The 22,823-nt window shown below is 37.7% G+C and overlaps 4 protein-coding genes and 1 non-coding gene across 6 annotated transcripts; 2 read left to right on the forward strand and 3 right to left on the reverse strand.

Annotated features, from left to right (window-relative positions):
- Positions 1-3,792: 3,792 nt before the first annotated feature.
- LOC140009634 (uncharacterized) lies at positions 3,793-4,257 on the reverse strand. The gene has a single exon (XM_072055729.1). It carries the CDS (start codon positions 4,255-4,257, stop codon positions 3,793-3,795), a length of 465 nt encoding a protein of 154 aa, XP_071911830.1.
- Positions 4,258-7,931: 3,674 nt separating this feature from the next.
- On the reverse strand, positions 7,932-9,250 carry LOC113694196 (uncharacterized). Its single transcript, XM_027213061.2, has 2 exons — positions 8,602-9,250; positions 7,932-8,379 (listed from the first exon to the last, which is right to left on the reverse strand). Exons 1-2 carry the CDS (start codon positions 8,729-8,731, stop codon positions 8,159-8,161), a joined length of 351 nt encoding a protein of 116 aa, XP_027068862.2. The 5' UTR covers positions 8,732-9,250; the 3' UTR covers positions 7,932-8,158.
- Positions 9,251-10,673: 1,423 nt separating this feature from the next.
- Positions 10,674-10,745, forward strand: TRNAW-CCA (transfer RNA tryptophan (anticodon CCA)). The gene has a single exon. It is a non-coding gene; the product is annotated as a tRNA-Trp (tRNA).
- An 847-nt stretch (positions 10,746-11,592) lies between these two features.
- Positions 11,593-16,342, reverse strand: LOC113693685 (sucrose-phosphatase 1). The gene is made up of 9 exons (XM_027212288.2): positions 15,985-16,342; positions 14,855-14,938; positions 14,489-14,788; positions 14,214-14,315; positions 13,887-14,081; positions 13,503-13,793; positions 12,853-13,039; positions 12,092-12,138; positions 11,593-12,014 (listed from the first exon to the last, which is right to left on the reverse strand). Exons 1-9 carry the CDS (start codon positions 16,204-16,206, stop codon positions 11,919-11,921), a joined length of 1,524 nt encoding a protein of 507 aa, XP_027068089.2. The 5' UTR covers positions 16,207-16,342; the 3' UTR covers positions 11,593-11,918.
- A 1,138-nt stretch (positions 16,343-17,480) lies between these two features.
- Positions 17,481-22,813, forward strand: LOC113693904 (prolycopene isomerase, chloroplastic). 2 transcript variants are annotated; one of them, XM_027212677.2, is made up of 13 exons: positions 17,483-18,577; positions 19,080-19,286; positions 19,385-19,484; positions 20,145-20,227; positions 20,333-20,389; positions 20,460-20,612; positions 20,717-20,795; positions 20,936-21,084; positions 21,191-21,325; positions 21,446-21,559; positions 21,841-21,951; positions 22,068-22,176; positions 22,396-22,813. In XM_027212677.2, the coding sequence occupies exons 1-13, from the start codon at positions 17,990-17,992 to the stop codon at positions 22,467-22,469; spliced, it is 1,959 nt and encodes a 652-aa protein (XP_027068478.2). In that variant the 5' UTR covers positions 17,483-17,989; the 3' UTR covers positions 22,470-22,813. The 2 variants fall into 2 exon arrangements, with proteins under 2 accessions (XP_071910809.1, XP_027068478.2); XM_072054708.1 differs by lacking the exon at positions 20,333-20,389 and having other exon boundaries at positions 17,481-18,577.
- The last annotated feature ends 10 nt before the right edge of the window (positions 22,814-22,823 follow it).

Genomic DNA, 22,823 nt, shown 5'->3' on the forward strand with positions numbered 1-22,823 from the left:
GACTACCCACTAACCACTGATGTGTTCAGGGCTAGTTCTCGGTCGATTATTTTAACTGATTATAAATTTTAATTTTGAATAATCAATTTTTGTGATATTCATGGTTTCCTTTGTACTCTGATTATACTTTTTTCTAATTACCAAAAAATTAAAATTTATAATCAGTCAAAGGCAACTTTTCCTAATTCTAAAATCAGCCCAGAGCAAGACCAAAGTCAAATGTCCATCGGTTGAATAGCTGTAGCCTGTAACAATTCTCATTTTTCCTTTCGTGGGAAATCCAAAATCTTGCAAAAGGAAAGGAGAGAGATAACAAAATGAGAGACGGCCCAAAAGTCTTACAATCACTTGGTCAGCGTGCCTATCGCTTTGAGATGGATCTTGGGGAGGCTGTGGCAATTCTTTTGCTAGTACGCTTTACAGTTTTGGACGAATAAAATTGTTCCATAATCACAAAATGAGACCCTGCATCCGAATAGAATATGTTTATATTCAATTGGATCCGAGCCTGAATGCCGTAGTCTTGGCCCAAACTGTACACTTTATGGGCCTGTCGGTGCCTCTTTATTCCCAACACACAAATAACCAAAACAAATGAGCACCAGAAAGTATGGATACAATAATAACATTTACATGCGGATAAATTTCTAACAAGAATGATTCGTAGCCGAAAGTTGTAAAGACTAAAGCAAGGCATCCTGTAATACTACAATACAAATTAGGATGGGACTTTTTAAATCTTGGGGAATGGGTCAAAAGCAGAAGGGGAATCAGAAAAGATGAGCTTCGTTGCATGTAAACCATCAGACATGGTGTATCGGGAGGACAGCAACTTATCCTTTAAAAACGCTGAATTCCTCCGCAATGATCTACGTGATGTTGCAGTCCAGTGATTGTGAGAAATGATGAGGAATCTGATGATCAAAAGCACCTCAGCTTTTTGGTATTTTCTTTTGATTTAATTCTTCATGTCTTTGACTCTCGCCCAGGGCTTTCAACATTTCACACGTTATAGAGCACCTCTGGTTCACACAACAAGACTAAAAGAAAGGTGTGAAAGAAGCCCAAACAAGTTTGAGGCGTTCATGAACGCTGGTATGCGTAACTCCCAATGAGTATATATTTAAGGTGCTCTAATTTCTAAAGGTGTTTTTGGGTGTATGGTGTAGACATTAGAGTTTCTGGCTTTATTTATTTATTTATTTATCAACCAGAAAGGAGTAAGATTTAAGAAACGAGAAGGAGGCGAGATTTAAACTAACACTTTCAACTCGTTAAGAGAGTTATGAGCTCATGTAACAACAATGAATGAAAGAATAAAAAGTAAGAAGAGGACTTTTTTTTTTTTTTGGTCAAATGACATCATCTACACCTACCCTACTCTAACCTATTTTAGAAAGGAGACTGAAGGGGATTGAACCACAATTAGTTCTATACCGGTGTATCACGCACTCATATGAATTTAAGAGAAGTCACATTAAATGGTAACTTTGAAGGAAGACAAGATTTGAACTTTTAATCTCTCGTCCCACGAGACATGTGGTGACCAACTGCTACAAAGGTAACTTTAAGTAAGAAGAGGACTAGGGCAGCGAAGTTTGTGCTTGCAGTTTATGGTGCAATAACACACAATGTCTGAATGATTTCTGAAGTCGCTAGTCCTTGGGCCATAAGTCCATGTGAATTATGACTGAAGCAGTGAGTTGAAGTAACACAAATTGGCTCTATTACCTTACTGTCTGGTCAAGGACATTAGTTCGGGTCCCCCAGACTGGCGCTTCCTGCGGGAAAGCCCAAACACGAGGTAACCATGTGGTGATAATTGCAACGAAATTCTAAAAACCACCTGGGGACTGGACGTTCGGAAGATGTAACACCATTTGTACATGGTGTAACATCATCTGTACAATGTGTAACAATTGAACAACAGCGAGTAAAATAAAACACCATTTTTATGGATCCCACACGACGTGAAAATCGAGTTACAAGACGTGATCTGAGCCGCACAAAATTTTTTAGCTTCATCCAGGCCGTCAACTGCCTGACAACCGTCCAGGCCCCTCGTCCCTGGGGACTCCTGTCTCCTGCGACCAGCTGGAGTACTACACTTACTGGCTCGACGGTGACTCCACATCTCCCCAAGTACATCCTACATAAAAAAAAAACTTCTCTCTCTCTCTCTCTCTTGCCTGCCTGCATCTTTTCTCGAGGATCGTCTTGTTTTGTTCTGATCATCATCAATCATCACAGGGAGTATATTCAGAAACCATCATGGTTTTTTTTTCATTTCGGCCTCTGAAATGAACATTGGTTTATACTTTAAATCGTGGTGTCAGGGGCAGAATTACGGGATTCAAGAATGGATTTGCATATAGCAGCTTCAAGCAAGTAACTACTCGAGAATCTGCTATAATATCATATCTAGCTGATTCTAAATTTTGATGAAGCCTCCTCTCCTCCAGCAGCAACCCCATCAGTACATCTAATTAATTAATGCTTGTTATCAGTTATCACCACTAATAATAATAATAATTGCGTAGTTAATAGAGTAGTAGTAGTATTAATTACAAAGATTTTCTTGCCATTTTATTAGTTGATGAATACTAGTAGTATATAAAAGTTCCTCAGATGCGATTGAAAATGGTCCCACAGGAGACAAAGATAAACAATTGGGCTCCGCGAAATGTCTGGATCCGAATAGATTCAACTAATAGCCAAATTGCAAAATGCTGTTACGTGGTAGTAGTACTTGCTTGTTAGGTAAAAGTACCTGAAAAAAATCTACTGTTCCTCCCCCCCCCCCCCCCCCAAACAAACACAAACACAAAAAAAAAAAAAAATGTAGCCAAGATGATCCGGCAATTTTTTTGAACCATTAATTAAAGTGAGACCAATAATTGGGTTTGTTTGGACAACAGATTATTTGGTCAAATATATTTGTTGACATCACCATTACAATTTTCAATACAATTTTTTATCTTCTTAATTATCTTTTTATTTCGCATACATCACATCACAAAATGTGTTACAGTAATTATTTCAAATAATATTCCAAATAATACCCTGTACAAACAAATCCATATCCACGTCAATTTCGTAATCTTTTCTTTTACAACCATGACACCTTCCTTCGAAGCAATAATTAGCAGCAGATAAAACGTGAACTAATTTGTCAAACCAACAAAATACTATACACATGTACAAATCGAACACCACTACATCTTAAATCATATCCAATCCACTTCAGCTTGACACGCCATCATGTCTTACTCACTTCAGCTTGACAGCTGACAAGCAATCATTTTTTTTAAACAAAATAAAAATAAAAAAAAATATATATATATATATATATACACACACAGTACTATACTGTGATTTCTGTCCCAAATTACCGCATCCATTCCAACAAGTTATTTGGATATTGTGAAACGGAAACACATTTGATCGTGACATTTCAACAAATTCTGAAGATTTTACTAATTCCCAAATGAAAAAAAAGAACCGGATGGATGATAAGATAAGCTGCCTTATTCAGCAAAAAAATGTATTAGCGCCGCTATTGATTTTCTGTACATCAATCACCAAATTAAGAAGGGAGACAAATTATTCCCCTCTTGAGTTTACAGAAGAAACCACCACCAAATATGATTGACAATTACATCTTACAAGAAGCAGGAAAAATAAAATCAACCCAGTAAATTAAAAAAATAAAAGAAAAAAAAAAACTGAAACATATTTACTGGGACGAATATTTGTTTCGTCATTTCCCCCATCCCCCCCCTTTTAAATCTTTTACAGCGACGAATTTACGGCGGAGTCGCTCCTCTGGGAGGGACTTCTCCAAAATCCAGTGCTGTAAAATTTGTCCCACATTTCCTTCTCTAGCTCCACCACGTCTTTATCCGACTCCGCCGTGAGAAGTGGGCCCGGGAGGGGGTGGAGCTGGAATAGCTCGACGTCATTGCAGCCGCATTTCCGGGGCGGCAAATGTCCCCCATTCTTCACCTTGCGGCGCCGTTTCTGCCTCAGTGCCTTCCGACATAGCCCCGCCGGTACTTTATAGACGGCCAAGACCAGCAAATTCACCAGCCCGCACGGGCAGCAGCAGCAGACTGCCACGCATTCGGCAGCGGTCCCTCCCACGACCTCCGCCACCCGCTTGCTTCCTCGGCGCGAGCCGGTTTCTTCTTGGCTCAGGAGTGGCTGCCGGCGGTCGGTATAAGACGGGGGCGCCCGCAGAACAATTTGTTTCGTCATGAAAAAAGAGCAGCAAATGATTTGGAAATTAATCCTCAAGTGCCCCCGAATTAACTCTTGATTATATATTCATTCATGTAAACGGCTTCTTAGCTAAACAGGAAACGGAACAGCCGCTGTTGCTGCTGTGTTGGGTCTATTCAAATATTTGAATCGACCCAAATTGTGGATCAGATATACGAAGCGCTAGAAGAAAGAATGAGGCGGATGTTCAGCCATAGGTGGGAGGATGGTTTTTTTGCTGGGGGGGAAGGAAACGGTCGTAAACCTCGCTAGGAAGGAAATGACGGGGATAAAGATGGTTGTTGGTGATGTTTTAATAATTTTCCCAGTAAGATTTTTAATTTTTCTTTTTTTTTTTAACAAAAATCCAGCCCGAGAGAGTAGGAAAAGGACAGAGCTTTTTTGAGTTCAGAAATATTCCAGGAGATATTGTTTGGATTGACCGATTCTAATGGGGATTGGGAAATTTCCGATTTCTTTGCATTTGTCTGTTCTCTTTGGGTGGTCCAAGAGCTACAGAGATTTGTTGCAGAAAAAGGGTTGAAGCCGAGCGAGACAGAAAGGAAAGAGAAGAGGAAGAGGAAGAGGATTATGGGGCTAAAGAGTGAGTGATCGAGACGGCGTACATATATAGGAGGAAAGTGAATATGGAGATGGATCGTGTAACGGATGTTGAAACGCATACAATACGATGCCGAAATCAGGAATTGCACAGCATAATGCTGACTTATTGAAGATATATTATTATTATACATATAAAGGGGAAAACTAAAGTAGGGATAAATGGTGAGACTGCAATTTGTTGGAGCGGTGATTCAAAGTGTGAAACGCACAAGACGAGAAAACGTAAGAGCAGGCTGTCCGTTTGAGCAGGATTTGTATTACCGGCAAAGGACAGACAAACAAGTATCCAGGACCCGGATTAGTCATTCTATTATTTGTTTGATTAAAGGATAAATGGTTGGTCCATAGACGTCCAGGGAGACACGTCGTGTGTGATGAACTGAACCGATGATGCTTTCTTTTCTTTTTTTTTTCTTCCCCCCCCCCCCCTCTCTAATTGAGGTGGTCTTTTGAATCTTTTTTCTTAATAAAATGGAGAAAAAAGTTAAAAGGTGGTCTTTAGGGACTTTAACGCTTTGACCGCCTTTACGCAAGATAAAATATAGTAAGGACTAAGGACTGGTAGCATCGCCAACTGCGTATTGATGTTATTGTTGATGATGTTTAAAGTGTTTTTGAGAGTTGAGATTTTAAAATATCACTTTAAGTCGTTAACCGGCAGATGAGATAAATTCGATCTAAATTAATAAGTCGAGTTTGAATTCAAATTCGTATGAATTGAGACCAATTCAACTTATTGGAGCCCAATCGACTTTTAAAAATTTTAATTTGTATTTTATACAATGGACTGAATAAACATTTCATGGTAATAAATAAAAATATGTGTGTATAAATCTCAATTAAACTCAACACAATTTTGAACTTTATATATTAGACTTAATTTTGAGCTCGTCGAGCAATTCATATTGCTCGAATTCAAGGAACTTTTTTGATTGAGCAAACTCATAGGTAAGGTCATAAGACCTTAATTTACACCATAGTGAGCGTAAGGTCATAAGACCTTATTTTTGACATCCAGTGCTGTCTTATGTGGCGAACATAAGACATCTTAATTAATTAAGCTTGATGAATGCGGTACCAAAACTATTATCGAGAGGAGGGTTATTGGGTTGTTCTGTATACGCTAACTATGGATGTTGAAGATCAATGCGTTGGCATATTTGTTAACTACCTACGTCGTTGACTTATAAAGGTCCTAATCGTGTTTAGATTGTAATTTCTTAGAGTTTTTGTAAAAGTTATATTGTAGCAATTTGATATATGTAAATTAAAAAAATAATTAAGAAACGTGTTTACGGAGAACGTTTTTCGGTAGGAAATCCCTTTCCAAACAAGGGTTCTCTCTCATTTGTCTCGGTAGTAGCAGTACAAGGACTTGTTTGTTGCCGTACATCCAATCAATGTAACGTAACTTCATGTTGAAAGAGATTTTAAGAGCCAAGGTTTTGTAGTCTAAGTTCAAATGTTTGCCATTTTGGTAGAAGAAAAAGTTTCTTCCTCTTCACTTTCACGCTCCAGGTGTCTAGACCGCATCCATTGTCGGCTTAATTACCAAAACGAATAGTAGTACGACCTCCCACATTACTGACATATAGTAACTTGGAAAATCGATTGCTACTTGGCATCATACCAGAGACCTTATTGAAGTACTTTCGGCAAGAATTTGATCAGAACCTTCTTTTTAACTCGCCATGAAATTGCACTAGTGTGTTTCATGCACTGTTATTGACTTCTCTCTCTTATTCTTTTTCTTGGGGAAGAGAGGGGGGGGGGGTTGGGTGTTGCTGTTCTTTTTGTTTTGTTTTTTGGCTTAACCATGAGTCCATTTTGATTAGTTTAGAAGCTATTAAATATTTATAGTATGCTGCACATAACGTGCCACAGCAGCAGCTTAGACAGCTGAGTCGTACACTTGAATCGTTACCGGATCTTGTGAAAATCCGCTTGTGTATAATTTGATGTGATGCCCACTTTCGCTCGATGGGAGGCTGGACGGGACTTGCAAAATTAACCCCAAAGTTGTGACAGCTCAAATCCACCAAAAATGTAATTAATATTAGTAGCAACCTTTGCTTGCCGAAAGGAGAGACGCTATTCAAGAGATGAGAAAACGGGTAGTTAATTTCCTTTACATAAATATTTCTCATCACTTACTTCGTCAATAAACCAATCATTAAGTTTGGGCACGTGGCCTGCTTTGACTTGCCCATTCTTCCTAGACAAAAATTATATATATATTTTAAATAAATGTGTTAATTATTTTTTTGATATCATGTACATTAAATCGTTACAGTATATCTATTAATATTTACAATAGTAGTAAATGAAAAACTTTAACATTCTTCGTATCCTCCTGACTGAAATTGACTCGTTTGTACTGATTTGTATGATGTGGGTATGAAAAACAATTCAATACAAAAAATAATTAAGCTCATCCTATTCATTACCTTTTTATCTTCTTGCACTGCCATATTGAGAGCATAATCTAGATTCGGAAAAATAAAATAAAAAACACTTCATACATTTTTAATAATTTGGCTGTGTCTTAAACTCGTTTATTCATTATCATTCTAGCATTAAAAAAGCTTCATTTACTGCCGTTGATATTACACACAATTAGCAGAGTTGTAAGGACATCGGTCCATTTAAAGCGGTGGAAAAGTTTCTATCCTGCGTCCAGTCCATAACAGCCCAACTTATAGTCGCCGCATCCATAAGGATTGACCCAAGTTTGATTTTATGTTTTGGATGGCGTATACAAACAGGAAACCACAAAGACTGGGCCTCGCTCTTCCCCCAATCCCGCTCCTCGCTCGAGTTTCGTTTCTCATTTTCCTCACAAAATCAGTAGGTAGATGCCCCACTAAAAAAAGAAATAATAATGAAAGAATAATAAACCGGCAATTCGAAAATGTCGAGGTGCCTTGCAAAAAATATTTGTACAAAAGACACAAATAAAAAGGAAAAATAAAAAGGCAAAAATTGAGGATATTATTCTACAATGGGAAAATTGACTACAAAAAATAATAAAAGATAAAAAAAAAGAGTAAAATGATGAAACATGCATTAAACCGTTCACAATTCTGAAACTTCCACTTAGTACCCAGGTCAGTTGCGAACAACCAATACAATTATTATTTGCACAAAGTATCATGCATAGACACTCATCAGCAAATTCAAACGTCAAAGAACTTTTTTTTTTTTCCAGTACAAAACAAGAAATTAAAAAGAAAAGGCATGGAAAATTTATACTAGTTCAATGCATCTACATTAGTTACTTAAGGCCTTTAAACTCCCTATCTTTTATGATCCCTTTATACAAAGCCTGCCAATTGAGGGGCAATGTCTCCAACTTTTCTTCACGTGCACGCTTTGGACACGCCACACCGCGCAGATCATTCTTCTTTGGCTCTGCATTCTGGCTTGAAGCCGCACGACGTGGCACAGCATCATCTGCAAACCTCACCTTCTTCAGTCGTTGATTTTTCTTAGACCCTGCAACCATTTCAGAAATCCATTTTGTTACCTGCAGGGAAAAACAAATGAACTAGACCCCAAAAAAATTTAATTTTTTTTTTCTTGTTGGAAGTCAACTCATGCATCGTGTTTCACGAAAGAAACATCAATGGATCAAAAAGCAAAGAAACCGAATAATATATATAGACTCCGTAAAGATGAAGAAACGAAGAAAAGGTAACAGGGCTGGTAATTTTTAACCTATCTCAAGCTCCATCTTCTCCATAAAATCCGAAAGGAGGCGTTTGTGGAGTTGCATGGCTAGAAGAGCAACGCTTCCGGACACAGCGAAAACAGCCATCAACCCGGTTCCCAAGGAATTATTATCCATGCTGTTGATGATCTGCTTCAAGGATTAATTTGTGGAATTAATCTTCCTCCAGCTAGCTTTCTTCTTCGTCTCAAGGGTCATTAATGATTGGTCCGGTGAAAGACGATGGGATGATCAGCCATAACTCGGACACAAAGAAATGGAATGCGGAATGGAAAGAAGGAGAGAAATTGCATTTGAAGAGTAAAGTGGTAATAGCTGGTAGAAAAAGAATGGAATATTTTGGGATGGAAAGGAAGGCTTAGCCACCTGCTCTTTTCTTTAATTTTTGTCAAGAAAATGACATCAAACTCGAGACGGACAAGATAACCAATGGTGTTGACTCTTTCTTTTTATTATAACCTCACCCAACCAAAAGCCTTTACCAACAACCGTTGTTATTATTTATCACCCGGAAGAAAATCCTAAAGAGGGCATAGAAAGTACAGGAAATAGCTACACAAGGCTGAAAGGGCAATGCAGTCTTAGAAAAATCAACGCATCCATGATGATTCTGAGAAAAACCAACCGTCAAAATATACACATGGGAAAGCAACAGCAAGCAAACTTGTGTGCTGCATGCGTAGTTCATAGCCCAAGCCCAAGGTAATTGGTTGTTTGGAGTAGCGTGGAATTGTGGGGGAAATGACATATGTTGGGTATAAATCTAAATTTGTGTTTCGTCTGTTGGTCACTACTAATTAACAGAATGACTTGGGGTTGAGCCTTTTCCTCATTTCTTTGTCAAAGAAAATTGTCAGCCATTCCTCTATGATAGATGAATAAAGAAGGAAAATCGTACAGATAAATAAAAAAGTCTCTGATGACTGCGGATTAAAACTATGAAAGGAGGAGTCTAGAATAGAGCGTTGTAGCATTCCCACCATTAATCAGCATCTGCTAATTAATTAACGTCTTTAAATCCCATTACTTGAAATATCAACGTAAAAAAGATTTGAGGCACTGCTGAAAACGTTTATGTCTCAGAATAGAGGAGCGCTTGGAAACTTCTTAAAGTTAATTACATTCGACAAGCACATGACCACGCTAGACGGGCATGGTAGGCGGTACACGCCTTCAAAATGTCTGAATAGGATGGCGTTGAGTCACTTGAGTAGTTGGGCCTGGCCATGAAGAGTTAGATGCTCGTCTCTTTTTTTTTTTTTTTTGGGTTTAAAATATAACATTGTTACAATTGGTCCAATACTTGAAAAAAAAGGAAGGAAGATGAACCTTTTTAATCTATTAAAAGACTTGGAAAGAGTTAAATAACTTTCGACCGCGTTTCTAAAAATGCAGTCAAAGTGGTTCAACCCTTGACCTCTACATCTAATGAGGGACTTAGTTGATTAGATCCTTGTCAAAGAAAGGTAAAACACAAGTTTGGACAAATTTGGTGCTGTAGCTCCGAGGAGATTTTGGCTTTCTTTATTTCAAACACCCAAAGTTACAAATACTTCATCCATCAAGTCTCCAAGAAGTCTCTAGAAATGGCCCTTAGGCCTCCAATTGACCCCAAAGAAGAAAAATAACAGTCCTACTGAAGTTTTGGCTTCCTCTTGACTCAAAAAAGGGGGAGAAAAGTCATACGAGCAAAGTTTCCATAGAGAATATTAAGAGGAATTGTAATCAGAAAAAACATTACTAGAATGTTAGTATTATCGCATTCCATTCTAAGTTGAAAAAAATGTAGGAATTATACTACTAATCATCAAATTGTCATTGTTGGTAGTATAATTAAATGGTGCATTTGGGACGAAGAAATATAAGTACGAGGTATCGAATTTGAGTCTTTTTATTCATATTAAAAAAAAAAAAAGGTACCCTTGCCAAGGAACGTGGATCTTGCAGAACAGCCTGGATTACGTATTGGGCCTACATAAAATTGGCCCAATGTAAAAGTGTTGTCCCTGTTCGTGGCCAGAAGTTTATAAAATAATAGCTCACAACATATGAACAAAGTGGATCCGTGGCGCAATGGTAGCGCGTCTGACTCCAGATCAGAAGGTTGCGTGTTCGATTCACGTCGGGTTCAATTCCTGTTTTGTTTGCCTGCAGCATGTTTATCACAGATATTTTTCCGTTCTTTTTTATCTGGGCTTAGGAAGATTGCATGGTGCCTTTGTCATTTCTTTCCTTCTTCCTGTTTTTCTTTTATGCGAAAATTTGTAGTACGATTACACTCAAAAAAGATGAAGAAAATTTTTTTTTTGATGGAAAAAGATGAAGAAGTTTAACAAGCAATTACTGCCAATGTGACAAAGTAATACTAGCACATTCCTTGAACTAATCTCTTCTTTTCAAGTGTCGTACGAATTGAGCGAGTTTTTTTTTTTTTTTGGATAATATATACAAAATTCCTAATTCTGCCCCACAAAAGTTCAATGGAGATTAGAATTGTTAAATGAACCAAACTGTTTGATAGCTCAGTTCGTTTCGACTCGTCTGTGTTCGTAAAAGACTCGTTCGAAACCTTAAACAAACTGAATTTGAACGAATTTTTTTGTTCGATTAATAATCAAGCGAACATGAACATGTTCGCGAGTTTTGACAAACGTTCAGGAACATAGACATAATTATCATTTGACAAATTTTAGAATTAATTTTATGACTGGATTTTTATATTTGGAGGGCATATTGTTTTGTTTTATTTGTTATTCTTATGTTAATGTTAGTTATATAGTTAATGAATACTAGAATTTAGTCACTTAGTGCTTTAATTGTTTTCGAGAATGATTAATGAATTGTATAGCATATTTAAAACTTAAAATAATTTGGATTCGAGTATGTTCATGAACGACTCGTTTAACATAAACGAGTCGAACACGACCATGAACTTTGCTTAACAAGTTGAACACGAACAAAGATTTGGAGTTCGAAAGTTAACGAACGAACACGAATCTTATTCGAATCGCTTAACAAACAGAGCTCAAACATGAGATACTCGGTTCGATTCAACTCATTTACAGCTCTAACGGAGATAAACCAGATTATTTCCTAAAATAAAAAAGAACAAAAAGCGGAAGCAGCTAGTCAGCCATCTTCATACCGTCCAAAGGCAATACATAAATTCTTGAGTGAATGGCAATACATAATTCTTCAGTGGACAGTTAAAAAAAAAATCACCTATCACGGGGATTTCAAATTTGTTTTAACAAAGACGTGTAGGCTGTCAGGTTCTTGTAATAAGGCTAAGCACGCCCGCGGCTTAGAAAAACCAGGATGAATCATCAGTTGGCCCAGCTCCATCCAACCACGTCTGATGGACATGCACCCAGGTAAGCCCTTCTGGGACACTGACACCCTGTGTTGAAAATATGGATCAGATTAACAAGAAGATTCCCAGTTTCATAGTAAACTCCAAAATATTAGCAGTACTACCTTTGAACTCAATAAAACTGTCGTCAAGCAACCCTTCTGTTTTTCACCTGCATGTGGCAGAGAGTTATCAAATGGCCTAAGATTACAAAAGAATAGATGATGGCAAAAACCAAAACACTTTGAGAACGACCAAATGACTGTTATTACTCACTTAGGTCATGTCCATAGAATTACATCCTAAGATTAGCAGGCTGGAAAACAGATCCTGTACTTTTACACAGTTTTATGCAACACAAGCCAGGTTGTGTTCTTTAACCTTAAGTAATACTACTGTCAACCAATGCTGGCCAGTAAGTTCTTCGTTATATGTGCTCTAATTTACAAACCCATGTGACAATGGGGAAAGCGGAAAAGATTATCGTGCACAGTTAAAAATGAAGACCAAGTAATTTACGTGAACCCACGGAACAACTAGTAATTTTCTCATTCTTCGGCATACGTTCAAACCACCTACTCATTTAACTTTCTAAGGAAGGCAATAAGCTGTTATAAGGTCCACCAGTCCATCTTATATATTTATTTTACTCCTAGCTTTAGGAAATAAGGCTCAAAAGATCTATTCTTGAATCCACTGCTACATAACATTTAGGCAAACAAATTTTGTTTGTTTGTCACAAGTTTGTGTGGTAGAAGTACCCTTTTGATTTTCTAGACAGCCATTTCACTAAAAACTTTTAATTCAAGGACAATCATGATTAGCACTTGAAAGATTGGTAAATAGAAGTCAATCGAGCAAGTTTAAGAGGAGAAGAAGTCCTCACCAGATAACTCCCATTTCTTGTACTTCACTAGCCAAGAGTCTGAACCAACCTGTGTTGGCAAAACCTGATCCACCCAAACCCGATAACTTTTTCCCTGTTGGTCACCATAGCAGGTCCTAAATGCATTTACACAGTCACCAAGAAGTTTTTCAATCCCTGATGGATGAACAAGCACACCAGATGGACACTGCAAGAGTAAAACAAGTAAAAGGCAGTTAATAAAACAAAGATTAGACCAAAAAGACCACAGATTAATGAAAAATAATAACCCAGCAACTTCAAACAGATGCCAATAATGCAACAGGTAGTGTGTACTGACACAACTATCTAACACATCATGATCTGAACCTTCCATTTTCTTCATACACTCATTTTCAACAGGTAGTCATCTTAGATGGATAAGCATGCAAAGTAGAATCTCTAATATTTTCATCTACTAGCATTGTATAAATCACAACCAGTATCAATACTCAGTTTCAAAGATCAAAAAGGACGTAGAACTTTTACAGATGCCAAGTTGAAGTATATTTTTGAACTAAAAGACAGAGAACTACGCTAGAAAATTTTCATCTCCAAAAGGTGATGTACTAGCATGCAGGAAAAAGTATATATCCTACAACAAAACTGCATTTAAAGGTATGCCAACATACACAGACTGCTTTCATGTTTGCCAAATAAAGCTCAGACTTTTCAACTTCTGCACATCTCCATCTTTCAAAGAACAAGTTAAATTTCACTACTTCATAAGCAGGATCAAAGTCATCCAACTTAGAATCGGACAAGTCTGTGACATCTCTTGGAGATACACTGGGACCGAGGTTAAAATGGCCAATGGCTTGTATGATACCCGCTGCACACCTCTCAGTTGCATGAATGATCTTAGAATTATCTTTAGCATTAGCCGCATGCCATTGCAACAATTCTTCCTGGGCGTTACTGACCTACAGAACAGACACATGTTCACAAAGTGCCCCTGAATAATAATCTGCAAATCCATTTAGAAATTACAATATGATGAAGAAAAAAACACCAACCATGACGCCATATACTTCAGGTATGCTAAATAGTTCAGCGTCATTCCCAGAGTCTCCACAAACAAGCGTGTTGTTAGGTGATTTACCCTCAGCCCTGAATTTTTTAAGCAAATAAGCAAGTGCTTGCCCTTTGCCTGCACCTTGTGGTAATATATCCAAATCCATCCCTCCACTGTAAATTATTTTAACATCCAACTGAAATAATACACAATAACACAAGCTCAGTTAGTATTACCTAAGAGAAGATCTAATGGCTTTTCCATCACAAAAACTTCACTGATTTAAAAAATTCAGCTTAACTGGCATTCGACAATGAAAATATCATACCCCGCGTTCTTCCAGCCGTGCAGCAAGTGCTTTAATTACATCTTGAGCTTTATCCTTCTGAACATAAAAGCTAACCTTGTGTGGTCGTTGCTCCGTGTGTGACTGTATACCCCAAAAGAACACTATCGCATAAGAACTCAAACACTAAGGACATTTTTCTATACTCTGCTTTGAACTCTACCTTCCAATCTCTTATATATGGGGTTCAACAAATTAAACATGTTGAACTATTTGATTAATAAAGCAAAAATCAGAAACTGCAGCTGTAACTATACCTGAAGAGTAAGCTCTGGAAACTTGCTCGTCTCTTCTGTAACTATCTTTCTATCCCATTTCTGGTTTAGAAATTCAACCCAGCCATCATCAGGCACCATAGCATTGCCGTATGTGATTTCAGTCCCTACAGACATGATGGTAATATCTGGGGTCAGCATAGGCTTCTCTTTCCGCAACTCCTTGTACAGTGTAGGTGACCTCCCAGTTGAGAATACTAGCAGAGAATTGTCTCGATAGTTGGCTTCCCACAAGGCATTAAACCTAAGCAGAGACATATTCTCAGGATCGTGATGATCAACCTGCAAAGCAATAGTCTTACATGAGACATGCCATCACGAGAGAGAAAACAAGCAATGACAACCCACCATTGTGTGGTCAAGATCTGAGACTATCATTAGATGTGCAGCGTCAGCAAGCCGATCCATGGTGACTTTAATGTGAACTTCGTTCTGCAAAAAGATGCACGACTAAATTAGGAAACAGTAGATAGACTAAAACTGGTTCTAGGACCCTGAAAACTATGTAATGTATTGGTATATAAAACTAGATTGCAAACTGAAATTGTGGCCTTCCAAGCAACAGTGGATATATCATGATAAGGCTTACTGTAGTTGTAATTGACAATTCGATGCATTATCGGTCAAAACAACATTAAGTTGCAGGAAGCAGGAGCAACAATTCTGAAAGAATATTGCCGTATTGTGCTACTAATAGATACAGATTCTCTAGCTGTGTCAGTCGAGATAGGAAAATTGTGGAAAGCATCCAACCTTCGATATCAAAAGGTACTCTCCATGTCACACTTGATCAAGTCTATACAGGCTCCTACTGTCCCACACGATACCTAGTACAACATCCTCTTCTACATGGGCTTCAGGAAGCACACATTTTTGTTTCACTGATAGCATGAGAAACCATCCGCCCACAATGATATCATTAACCAGGTATTTAGCTCTCTAAAAATTATGTGAAAAAGATCGAAATCCCCGGTTTCATCATAATCTGCCACTCAATAGCTCTTGTTCCCTTTTTATAGAAGAGGAACTAAATCCAATAAAAATACCAAAAAACAAATCTAGATCCTTGTCTTTTCCCCCTTGCGAGTAAGTACAAGAATATTGAAATACCGGGGAAAACAAATCCAATGGTACTTAAATCCATTTCAATTCTCATTCAATCAAAGAACCCTCGCTGCTAAAGTCTCATTTGCTCTATAGTAACCTAAATTCAGTGAATCCTTCAAACCATTTTTTCCTTTCACCATATAGAAAACTTGCTAACCATATTCTCAGTCTGCACAAGCATTTCAATTATCCAATACAATGCGCAGATCGTACCAAAAAACACAACCCACTCATCATTAAGCAAATCTAATTCGTTAACAAGAATCATCCATGGATACACGCCTATACATATACAATCATACACAACTGATTTGTGCGTATTTAGTGTGTTTGATTTTGCACAGAGCTAAAGAGTACGAGGAAGAGTGTACCGGAGTAGGAGGGGGAGGAAGGGACGCGGCGGAGGCGATGGGTCGGATAGGGGAGGAAGGATGAGTTCGCAGGAGGAGGAGGAGACGTTCACCACCTGGAGGATAACTACCTGAGCCTGACGGGGAAAGGGGAAGAGGAAATGAGGATGGCCTTACGAGTTTTGGTCCGAGACAGTTATTGATAATTGGCTGCAGCAGATATTGGGAACCAATTCTTGGCATTGGATCCAATTTCTTTGGCGCTTCTTTTGTAAACTCCAAGCTATAGTAGTGCTATACTCGTACGTAGTATATTGTTCCAGGAATTTTTGACCAAATTTTAGAATTTTTTTTCCATTCTCTTTTCCTTTCTTTTTTCACTCTGTCTACGTTGTGCGAGTCAGAGTACTTGAGTAATATTCTTTGGGGGTTTTAAATCTTTTAATTTCTATTGCGTGGGCTGAATTTGAGCCGTCCGATATATATTCATCAATATCGCCAAGGTTGGGAAATTTTTGTCCCGCTCTCCTACTCCAAGTGGAAGCTGGAAAGTGAAGCAGCACTTTGATGCTTGAAGCCAGTGAAGTTAGGAATAGGGATATAATCACGTAACCAAAGCATATTCTCGAGGGTTATACTCTCCAATGATTCCTAATTTGTTTAGATACCTAATTTCTTTTAGAGTAAATCTTTTCTATACTGACGGTGTATACACTATTATCGTGGGATTCATAACATAATGTGTGTAAAAGTTAAATTTCAAATTCAAATTTTATATAGTTATCATTCATTCAACGTTGATAGTGTATACATTGTCAGTGTAGGAATGATTAATTCTTTCTTTTTTAATTATCTTCTCCTATATCTTTTTTCCTCTTGGGCTATCTCCTCCCATATAAATTGTGTGAACAACCTTCTTTTTCTTCCTTTTATAGATTGAGAGTGTAAATATTGTCCAAGGAGATTTGGGTTTTCCTTTTTTTTTGATAATAGGAGATTTGGGTTTTCCTTGTATATCAATCGTGAGTTGCATTATCACTTCCGTTGCTTAAGTTGTAAACTCCAGTGAAAGATTTTACTTCTGTAGTGATTATGTGGTAAATTTTAGGGTTAACTACATAATACATCCACTTAAACTCCACATTGTATGCTACTAGTAGTATAGCAAGTAAATGCATTTTCACACACAATTTTACATTTTCATTCAAGTACTATGTCTCTATCTTTAGTTAAATGCAAAAACTTACTTCCGAACTTACAAAAGACTAACCAGAACACATTTTGCTCCATTTCTTATTTTCATTCATGATATTGATAAACACTTATAAATAGGATGTGTCTTTTTTCACCAATTTTAAATAGTAAAAGACAAAGCAAGTCTTCTTCTTCTTCTTCTTTTCTTTCCCCTTAAAAGCAAAAAAATAAAACAAAAAAAGGAAGCAAAAACAAATACTACTACTCGAGAGATGCTAAAGAAAGTGAAGATTCAGACATTTTGTCAATAGATATAGATATAGAATTGCCTAAGAAAAAAGTAGCTGTAGGATTCAGTTCAGTGGAAGGCTGAGATAAAGCGCTACGAAATTCTACGCCCCCTTGCGACTTCAGCTGAACTGAGGAAGTGCACCACCCAAGTGAGAGACCTACGCAACGGAAGCGGCAATTTACCGTGGAAAAGGGATAGAGCATGTTAACTGCCAACTGAAATCAGACATCTAGAATTTCTGGACAAATATTATCCCACTCAAATTTTTCGTCCCATCTACTCTCCCTGATGAGGAATCATCAATCAGAATCACGAGCATGTTAATCCATTCTCAGATTTCCCCTATATTCCCAGCAGATACTACAAAATTCCCACCAACTTATAGTTACTAGACTTTCTCATCACTTCAAAACCTATCCACTGCTCTTCCCCTCCACCCTCAGAACATTTCCCTGTTCTTTTCCCAACAAGAATCACTGCATTTTTTCCCCTTTTCCCTATACATATTGTCTAATTCCCAGAAATCAAGAACTCAGTTTCATGGCAACCTCTGCTTTAAATCCCCTATCTTTCAATACTGCGGCTAAACGATCTTCATGGCCCACAAGCAAAAAGTTCAAATCTTTATTATTTAGCCCCGATGGAATTCCCGTTATCATGAGCTGCAAAATGGGTATCTTGAATTCTGGGTTCTACAGTTCTTTGCTGCCTTCCAGTAGCTGCAAGATGATACCTTTAAGCAGTTTCAATCACAGACTTCGTCAATACCCGCTGGGACTTGGCACTTCTGGTAGTCACCAGAGTGGTCAATTTGATTTATCAGGCGTTTCGAAGGGTGGAAAGGGAAAGAGACGGAGCTTTGTCTATGTGAAATCACTGGTGGATGTGGATAAGGTGGCGGAGAGCAGTGGAAGTTTTGTAGGATTTGAAGGAAGTAGGACCTATGATGCCATTGTTATTGGCTCAGGGATTGGTGGACTTGTGGCAGCTACTCAGCTGGCTGTAAAAGGAGCCAAAGTTTTGGTCTTGGAGAAGTATGTAATCCCTGGAGGAAGCTCAGGATTTTATGAAAGGGATGGCTACAAATTTGATGTGGGATCATCAGTAATGTTTGGTTTCAGCGATAAGGTTAGTTAATTTTGATTCAGACATGTCTTGTATTGTAATCGTTTAATAGTCTATGAGTTGCATATCTTGGTTTTCTTGCTAAAATGGAGCAATTTTAAACATTGTATATTCAGTTAGCCTTCACTTTATCATAACTGTTCACACATCGATGAAGCGTAATATTTGAAGTTGATAAGGGAACTGCTACTTATGTGTACGATCTCTGTGGCACTTAATCCAAAGGTTGGTTTGAACCCCCTCGAGCCAACTCAGTGGATTCCAAAAACTTTGTGTTGCTTGGGTAACTCTCCTTCATTTACAAGTTTGTGTTGCTTGACTTGTTAAACCAGTTCTTTTCTTGAGCTTAATTGGCTATCTACATTTGTACATTCCAAACTCTGTTCTATGTATGAGTACATATTTGGCTTCGTTTTGTTTTTCTGGGCTCATGGAGCTTCTTTTGCTCTCTTTACTTGTTGATCTTGTCCACTAGGTCTGATTTAAATTTGTCATAAATGTGTAGGGAAATCTGAATTTGATAACTCAGGCATTGGCAGCAGTAGGAAGCAAGATAGATGTGATACCTGACCCAACTACAGTTCACTTTCACCTACCTGATGATCTCTCTGTCCGAGTACATAGAGAATACAGTGATTTTGTTGCAGAAATCGTGCATAAATTTCCACATGAAAAGGAAGGGATTCTTAACTTTTATGGTGAATGCTGGAAGGTTTGTTTTGATTAAGGTGATTGCTGCTTCCTGTTGTAATATTTGTTTTTAGTTTTTGACACAAAACTTACACTGATGATTTGACTATGTATTCGTAGATCTTTAATTCCCTGAACTCATTGGAGTTAAAATCACTTGAGGAGCCAATTTATCTTTTCGGGCAGTTTTTCAAGAAGCCTATTGAGTGCTTGACTCTTGGTAAATTACGCTGCTTTTAATCAACTTATCAGGTGTCTATGATAGCATAGTATTATAAATTGATATTATTGCCTACTCATTGTAGGTGTGTTTATGCATCTCTAAGGATATGATATAGGAAAAAAGGGAACAAATTTGGAAGAGAGCTACTTGTATGGTTTATTAGTTTTTAATTCTGAATCCTTTTGCAATTTGACTAAAGGAACTGTTGACATTTTTTGATCTAAATCGCATCGATATTATGAGAATAGAACCTTGTGCAGTGATGCAGTGATCTACATTTTGCATAGTTAGTGACATTTAGCTGCCATGCTATAAAATTGGATGGCAAATAAAAGTGGCGTTAGTATAATGTTTTTTTGGATTTTAATGATGAGGTGATGATGGAAACAAGAGCTGTGAGAAGCCATGACGATCATGCTGGTAAAATTTCAAGCATTTAACAATTGATGCTCTGGGTTTCTGAGTCCTTTCTATTTGTTTTTTGATTAACTCATAAACACATGCACAAAGATGATGTTGAATCCTTGTCTGGAAATTGTTAATCTTTATTTAGAAGAAAGAACTTGAAATCCATCTTGACAGAACCTCTAATCATGTTGTTCTTGGCACAAAAGCACAAAACATCTCTTCTCATTTTTCGCTTGCTGTGCTTGTTAGCCTACTATTTGCCCCAGAATGCTGGTGACATAGCTCGAAAGTTCATTAAGGATCCACAGTTGCTATCCTTTATAGATGCAGAGGTTGGTTGACTGTTATTTAATCAAAATTTTCTTGGGCATTGGCTCTTGGTATGACCTATTGGATGGCCTGGTTGAGGTCTAATAACCAACTTTTTCTTTTCCCAGTGTTTTATAGTAAGCACAATTAACGCTTTACAGACACCAATGATCAATGCAAGCATGGTAATCTACTTTTTAGTTTGACCAAATATGTTTTGTTGTCATCATAATGTCTGACATTTTTCTTCTGTAGGTTTTATGTGACAGGCATTTTGGAGGTATTAACTACCCTGTTGGTGGGGTTGGTGAAATTGCCAAGTCCTTGGCAAAAGGCCTGGTTAAGAAGGGCAGCGAGATATTTTACAAGGCAAATGTGACAAACATTATAGTTAACAATGGAAAAGCTGTGAGTTTGACTACTTTCTTGTTCCTCTTAGCTCATGTTGTTTTACGAATTATTTGGGCATGTAAAACGTTAGTTCATTAATCCCAATTTAATTTTTGCTTTAGGTGGGTGTGAAGTTGTCAGATGGAAGGAAGTTTTATGCTAGAACTATAATATCAAATGCTACTAGATGGGATACATTTGGTTAATTCTCAGACTTTGCTTTCAAATTTATGTGAATCATCTTTTAAAGATATTAAGAAGGGCCTATAAGTGTTGATTGCAATGGTCCTTTTGATTTCTAAATGGATGGCACCTAATTATATAAGGTCATTTTTTTTCAGGAAAGCTATTAGAAAAGAAAAACCTGCCTAAAGAGGAAGAAAATTTTCAGAAAGCATATGTTAAAGCTCCATCTTTTCTTTCTATTCATGTGGGAATTAAAGCTGAGATTTTGCCTCCAGATACAGATTGCCACCACTTTGTCCTTGAGGTGCTGTTGCTATTTGAGAGGAGTGAAGTGCTGTTCACCAAAATCCTTCTAGCCTTTTTCCCCTCATTCTGCTATAGCTTGACTTTTTTCTTCCCTTTCTTTGAAGGATGACTGGAAAAATTTAGAAAACTCATATGGAAGTATATTTTTGAGTATTCCCACGGTACTGGATTCGTCATTAGCTCCAGAAGGACGCCATATTCTTCACATATTTACAACTTCTTCCATAGAGGACTGGGAGGTGGGTTTCTTTTGTTCTTTCCTCAAACCGAGCACTACTTCTGAATAGAAAATTCTACCAGCTTCAATAAGTGGGGTTTTAATGTTTTATGACAACTATAAGATGGCCTCTTCCTATCAGGGACTGTCTAGAAAAGACTATGAGGCAAAGAAGGAGCTTGTAGCAGACAAAATCATAATGAGACTTGAAAAGAAACTCTTTCCAGGCCTGAAGTCAGCAATTGTTTTTAAGGAGGTATAAAGCTCTGCTAGAAGTATCATACTTCTATCAGTAGTCATATGTCGTAGGATATAACTTCTTTGGCTTTTATTCTACTGGGTAGTACCAGACACTTCTTTCATGCTGAAGTGTCAAAACTGTCCTTTGTTTGTAATTGGCACATCTTAGAACAGGTCTGTGTGATGTAGCACACCTCTCTTTTTGTAATTCTTCATCCATGTAGTATGCCTGTGTTTGGTGAACCTTTCAGGGTTATGATAGCTTTCTTACTTTTTCTAATGCATCACCAATGGCAGGTTGGGACACCAAAGACACACCGACGGTACTTGGCTCGTGATAGTGGTACCTACGGCCCAATGCCACGTAATACTCCTAAGGGCCTATTGGGAATGCCATTCAACACGACAGTAAGGAAAATTAGTGATTTTCATTAATGTGTTCTTGATTATCAGTGAAAGGACATGCTCCAAGTTTATCTCGTCTAATCAATAGAAGACTGCTTCATGGTGCATGAAATTTGCAGGGTATCGATGGTCTATACTGTGTTGGAGATAGTTGCTTTCCAGGACAAGGTGTTATAGCGGTTGCCTTCTCAGGAGTTATGTGCGCCCATCGGGTAGGTGCTGACCTAGGTAAGCATTTTCCAGAATCCTTTCTTGGTTACTAACCTTTTATTCACTGAAAATCTCCTTTTTTTTTTTTGGTTGCCTGCCACGGTATTCAGGGCTTTGCCCTGACTAATCACTGAAAATCTCCTTACAAATTAGTTAAACGAAGTTAGCTATGTGGTTCGTGTCACTTCTTGTTTTGTGTTGTTCATTTGACTGGAACATTTTCTCTCATTAATATAGGGCTTGAGAGGAAATCCCCCGTACTGGATGCTGCCCTCCTACGATTACTTGGTTGGTTGAGGACGTTAGCATGAGAATGTTTTTGAGTAAAGAACAAGGGAAAGTCATTAATTTGGCTGAAAGTAGTATCAGTTGAGACTGAATGTTATGATTAAACACCCAAATTTGATGGGAATATATCTGGTTATAGACACCCTCTCTCATATATGCAATGTTATCCAGTGGGAATCAAACTCATAGGCACTTCATTGCTGGAGTAGTGCTTATCTAGCTTTCAGAAAACCAATGATTCTTAGTAGAATTGTGAATACAATGGCATTCTGATTTAATTGCAAATGCCATTGTGTATATGACTATTTAAATTTTTATGCAGCATCAATCATAATAATAATCTTTGGTGTGGATATTTGTATGGGAACTAAGGAATG

This window comes from Coffea arabica, chromosome 6e (assembly GCF_036785885.1).
Source record: "Coffea arabica cultivar ET-39 chromosome 6e, Coffea Arabica ET-39 HiFi, whole genome shotgun sequence".
Lineage (NCBI taxonomy): Eukaryota > Viridiplantae > Streptophyta > Magnoliopsida > Gentianales > Rubiaceae > Coffea > Coffea arabica.